At 36.4% G+C, this 6,239-nt stretch overlaps 1 protein-coding gene across 1 annotated transcript; it reads right to left on the bottom strand.

Annotated features, from left to right (window-relative positions):
* Positions 1 to 211: 211 nt before the first annotated feature.
* On the bottom strand, positions 212 to 5,969 carry LOC138852369 (zinc finger protein 271-like). Its single transcript, XM_070082617.1, has one exon. It carries the CDS (start codon positions 5,117 to 5,119, stop codon positions 4,052 to 4,054), a length of 1,068 nt encoding a protein of 355 aa, XP_069938718.1. The 5' UTR covers positions 5,120 to 5,969; the 3' UTR covers positions 212 to 4,051.
* Between the last annotated feature and the right edge of the window lie 270 nt (positions 5,970 to 6,239).

Below are 6,239 nucleotides of genomic sequence, written 5' to 3' on the forward strand. Positions count from 1 at the left end.
ATTATTCTTATTCTAATTCTTATTCTTATTCTTCTTATTCTTATTCTTCTTCTTCTTATTATTCTTCTTCTTCTTCTTCCTCCTCCTTCCACCTTCCACCTTCCTCCTCCTCCCTCCTCCTCCCTCCCTTCTTCCTCCTCCTCCCTCCTTCTTCCTCCCTCCCTCCTTCTTCCTCCCTCCCTCCTTCTTCCTCCCTCCTTCTTTCTCCTCCCTCCTTCTTTCTCCTCCCTCCTTCTTTCTCCTCCCTCCTTCTTCCTCCTCCCTCCTTCCTCCTCCTCCCTCCTTCCTCTTCCTCCTTCCTTCCTCTTCCTCCTTCCTTCCTCCTCCTCCTTCCTTCCTCCTCCTCCTTCCTTCCTCCTCCTCTTCTTCCTCCTCCTCTTCTTCATCCTCCTCTTCTTCCTCCTCCTCTTCCTCCTCCTCCTCCTCCTCCTCCTCCTCCACCTCCTCCATTGCTTTTGGTCTCAAACTCCTCGAAATCATGAAATTGATCTTCATTGACACTTCCATCTGTGTTAGAGCATCACTTGGGAAGAGAAGAGTCCCAGATTTGCAGGGAAGTCACATATTTCTTACCGCTAGACATGCTGAAAAAGGACGACTGAAATGGTATTCCCACAATGCACCACTGGCTCCCCGATTTTTTTTATATGGTGCACACTGACCATGGAGACCCATTCTCTCACATGTGGGCCTACCAGCTTTCTCCTGCTTGATTTGAAGCCGCTAGAATTTATGCGTATAGATACGTCAGACACGGTATCTCCTATGACGTACATATACGACCGCGACAGTCAAAGGGTTAATACTAGTGTCAGAACAAAGACTGATTATGAAATGACAAGAACTACTATAAATTGTAATTATCAGAACATAAAAATTATATAAAATAATATGAAAAATAGAAAAAAAGGTATATCAGCAACACTTCTGCAAGTGGCAGGACTCGATGTTGCTGTCAAGTGAGCATACTGTGCCAACTTCTGGGCCTCATATCTCGGTAAGTACTGACCTTAAATTTTTTTTTTTATCCTCTTATCTTTTTTCAACAAAAAAAAACTATTTTTTTATTTTTCAAAATATTCGGGGCACTGGGGTAGTGAATGTATATATACGTTTGGACTGTTTATGGGTTAATGGGTAAATATCAGAGTAAGGATGCATCACAAGCAGTATTCCACAGGGATCCGTGTTGGTTCTTTTGTTTACAGTACACATTAATCACATAGATGAGGAAATAAATAGCACCATGAGTAAGTTTGCTGATGACATTAAATTGGCCATCAGATTACTGTAATTCTGATGACATCAGAGTGCTATAGGAAAATCTAGACAGGCTGGTGCAGTGGTCGGAGAAATGGCAGATGCAGGTTAATGTGAACAAATGTAATGTTCTAAACCTGGCACTTACAAACTTAAGAATATAGATCTCAATCACTCTGAATGCAAGACAAGATGTATTAGTTCTGGTTAGTAGCAATCTAAAGCCAAGACAACAGTGATTCAGTGTTCGCAATAAAGCTAATAGAATTCGTGGCTTCGTATCAGGAAAAATAAATAACAGAAGTCCTTAGGTTATACTTCAACTCTACATATCATTGGTTAAGCCTCATTTACATTATGCTTCATAGTTCTGGTCACCGTATTACAGAATGGATAAATATGCGCTAGAAAACATACAGAGAAGGATGACAGAGGTGACTGATCCCCTGTATTAGAAATCTCTCCTACAAGGATAGGCTGAGGGAACTGAATCTGCCTTTTCTAGAAAGGTATGGAATTAGGGAGGCCATGACTGAAGTGTATAAATGGTAAACAGGAAAAAATAAATTAGAGGGATACAAATAACAAGTTAAAAATATCTAGCTACAGCAATTGGTTCAAGTTGAAAAAAAAAATTGATTTAAAAAAAGAATACAGAAAAGCACTGGTTTAGTAATAATGTTGTGGATGAGTGGAAAAAACTACCAAACAGCATCACTGAAGCGAAAACCTCAGGTAGCTTTAACCCCTTGACTGTCGCAACCCCAAATCCTGAGGTGTCTCCTCGTGTCGCAAAATTTCCAAAAAAAAAAAAAAAATTAGTTTTTCTTATGAAATGATAAAGAATCTTTTCCCGATTGTAATGACACCAAAAGAACAAAATTTGATGGAAAACTGTCGGAATTACGCTCTTGCGAAGTTAGCGACCTCGGCGATATTTACGAACTGGCGATTTCGCCAACTTTGAGCCCTATTTTCGGCTAATTCCAATGTTCCAGTTGACCAAACTCATAGCTATTTTTTTTAGAACTCCATTTTTTCTATCGGAAGAGTACAAGAAACTGCCCATTTACCAATTTCAACTACCCAATAACATGGTCAGAAATTTGCAATTTGACAAATTTCACGAAAATTAAAAAATATGACAATTTCAAAACAGGGTCCAAAATGAACAATGCAGACATTCTTGGCTCTAAAATAACATTTCTTTTGTTCATCAGTCACATATCCAGGCCCCTCTGATATTACTCTTGCTTTCTACTTTGAATTTTTATTCAAACAAAAAATAGAAGATTTACTGTTATGCACACTACTGCAATATTGTAATAATTGTATAAATAATGTCAACCCATTCATGACTGCATATTAGAATGGCTACTTGGACATTTATTGGAAAATGACATCATTAGTTTACTTTTGAACATCGGCAAAAATCAAACATTTCCCCTAATTTGAGCTCCATTTCAAGGTTCTTTTCATAGTAAAACCAATCAAAATCACCTCTATTCCTATAATATGTTTTCCATTCTATCAAATGAGACTAAGAAAACGAGAATACAACCATAAATACTTTACGAAAATAGACCATTTTAATTAAAAAAAAATGGTCAGTTTTTTTTTCTCATTATGCACTGCGTGCTGCAGAATTTTTTTTATATGGTGCACACTGACCACACAGGCCTATTCTCCCCAGCTTTCTCCTGCTTGATTTAAAGCCGCTAGAATTTATGAGTATATATACGTCAAAAACGGTGGCTCATAAGACGTATATATACGACCAAAACAGTCAAAGGGTTAAAAAATGGTTATACAAGTACATGAGTGGGTGTAAATTGGACCTACCTAGCATGGGCCTGTAGGCCTGCTGCCCTGCTCCTTTTTTCTTATGTTCTTACTGCCAGGTATCAGAATGTTAGTACTGTACTACCAGGTATCAGACTGTTAATACTTTACTACCAGATATCAGACTGCTCTGCTAGTACTGTACTCCTAAGTATCAAACTGCTAGTACAGTACTGCCAGGTATCACTGTTAGTACTGTTCTGCCATGTATCAGACTGTTAGTACTGTACTGCCAAGTATCAGACTGTTAGTACTGTACTGCCAGGTATCAGACTGCTGGTACTGTACTACTAGGTATCAGTACTGTACTGCCAGGTATTAGACTGTTAGTACTGTACTACCAGGTATCAGTACTGTACTGCCCGGTATCAGACTGCTAATACAATACTGCCGGGTATCAGACTGTTAGTACCGTACTGCGAGGTATCAGAACTGTACTGCCAGGTATCAAACTGTTAGCACTGTACTACCACGTATCAAAAGAGCCAGTTTGTTTTTATCAAGTCAGTAACTAGATCTATAGTGACAATGTGGTAAAAGCATAACACCTTATATATTCACTTACAGGTATATTAAGATTACCATTACTCCAACTATTCATCTCTTTGGGACACAATGAACACATACCCAGTATTCTTAAATGTAACCTACTGAACTGTCTCTGGTATAAATTTTAACATGCACTGTCTATTTAGATTTGTTGTATATCTTGTATATACTTAGAGCACTGAATTTTTTTGCACCGGCCTAGTTCAGAGCTAGTGGTGTATTCTAATCATTACTTTACACGAGTTCTTGTGTATTATATTAAAGGAATATTTTTGGATCTTTTAGGCACACTGAACACACGTTAGTCTCATTTAATGAATTCTCATGTGTGATATTATTATATTGCTAACAAAACCTTAATACAATTTTAACACTAATGGGTTCTTTCCCTAATGATTTATTAAACCACATTATCTGTAGCAGTAAAATTCTTGATGCTCGATACACTGATGTCATTTTCTCTTGTATGCTTTATCATGTGTCTTGATAAATTAGATTTTCTAGAATAGACTTTATTGCAATTTGAACACTGATATGCCTTCTCTCCTGTATGACTTCTCATGTGATTTACTAAATCATATTTATTGGAACAAACTTTCAGACACTCTGAACACTGATATGGCTCTACTTCTGTATGAATTTTTGAATGTTTTGTTAAATCAGATTTATCAGAAAAGTTTTTTTGACACTTCGAACACTGGTATGGTTTCTCTCCTGTATGAATTCTCAGGTGTTTTACTAAGTCAAACTTATTTGCAAAGCGTTTGGAACAAACTGTGCACTGAAATGGTTTTACCCCAATGTGATTTTTGAGGTGTTTTATTAAATTAGATTTTGTTGAAAAGTGTTTTGCACACAATGAACAATTAAATGGATTTTCTCCTGTATGAACTCTCATGTGATTCGTTAAAGTAGCTTTATCAGGAAAGTCTTTCGGACACTCTGAACACTGAAATGGTCTCTCTCCAGTGTGAACTCTCATGTGTCTTACTAAATGAGTGCTTTGTGCAAAGTCTCTCAAACACACAGAACACTGGTATGGTTTATGTCCTGTATGAATTCTTGTGTGCTTTACTAAATCAGATTTAGCTGAAAAACCTTTTTGACACACTGAACAATGGTGTCGTTTATCCTCTGTATGAATTACCCTGTGTGATAGCAACTCAGATATAGTTGGAAAATCTTTAACACACTCTAAGCATTGGTAGGTTTTCTCTTCTGAATGAATGGTATTTTCTGTTGTTGGAGCAGCCTCTCCATCATGTAATTCATGAGTTTTCTCTTCTGACTGAACTCTGACTTCTACTGCAGGAACACATTCTTCCAGTAATTTAAATGCTTTCTCTTCTGAATGAATGGTATTTTCTGCTGCTGGAGCAGTGTCTCCAAGTAATTCATATGTTTTCTCCTCTGAATTAACTGCAATTTCTGTTGCCAGAGCAAATTCATCTTGAAGTATGGCTGACATAATGAACACAGTAATTTTAAATATGACCTTTCATATATTTTACCAGAGAAGATATCTGTGAATATTTGTTCACAAAACGAGAATCAGTATTTTTATTTTCTATGAGCATAAATGTTGTTATCTTTCTCTAAGGCTGAAAAAACAATGTGAATATTTTGTAAAAAAATCTTTTTCACTGCTTCTTAGTGTCATAAAATTACATGTACCATATTAGAAAAAACTGTGCAGAACAATAAAATTTATCTTCTATGTAAATTTTGATAAGAAAAGAAGTGCAAAGTTTACAAGGAATGATGTTACTGAAACGTCATTCTTACACTGTATATTTTAAAGAGAAAAGAATAAAGAGGACACCTTCGATATGATGTGAAATACATCAACTCTCTATGTTAATAAAAAAATTTCAATACTCAGGCATATTACCAATAATTTATTATGATTTTCAACTCACAAAACTGAATTAATTGTTTTCTCTCTCTCTAGTGCATGCAATCTAGGTACACCCAATATCCTGAAATTGTTTCAATGACTTTATTTTGTATCATGTACACTGACATGTGGCTTAACAGAAGAAAGTATGTCTGGCAAGGTGTTTTATATACCAGGAAAGAGGACAGTACCTCTAGATAAGTGAGTTTGTCATGCAGGAAGTGATGACCCACACAGTGGTTAAGCACTTGCTGTTGTGCCTCTGAATACAGAAGTCAGTGACAGGTGGCCCGTGATAATCCAAACAATAGTTGATCCTCGCTGTCGTGACGATACAGGAAGTAGTTAATCACCCGCTGTTGTTCTGGAACAAGGTTTTCAACCACATCTAAAAAAAAAATCACCAAATATGAGAATACATAAATGTCAATAAAGTCAAAATATAATTTGACAATAAGCATTAAACCTTTGAGTGTCAAGACCCCTGCTCATAAACTTTCTCACAGTGTCAAAGAATTAAAAAAAAAAAAAAGAAAATCTTGTGAAATGATATACAGTACACCTTCATTTAGCACAAGTTTATTTGGCACGATTTGGGTACTGCACGATTGAAGAATTGCCGCACAATTTTATGTAACACGTATAATTAATTTAACACGGTTCAGTTTGCAGGAAGGAAAAAAAATTCTCT

This window comes from Cherax quadricarinatus, chromosome 1, assembly GCF_038502225.1.
Source record: "Cherax quadricarinatus isolate ZL_2023a chromosome 1, ASM3850222v1, whole genome shotgun sequence".
In the NCBI taxonomy this organism is placed as follows: Eukaryota; Metazoa; Arthropoda; class Malacostraca; order Decapoda; family Parastacidae; genus Cherax; species Cherax quadricarinatus.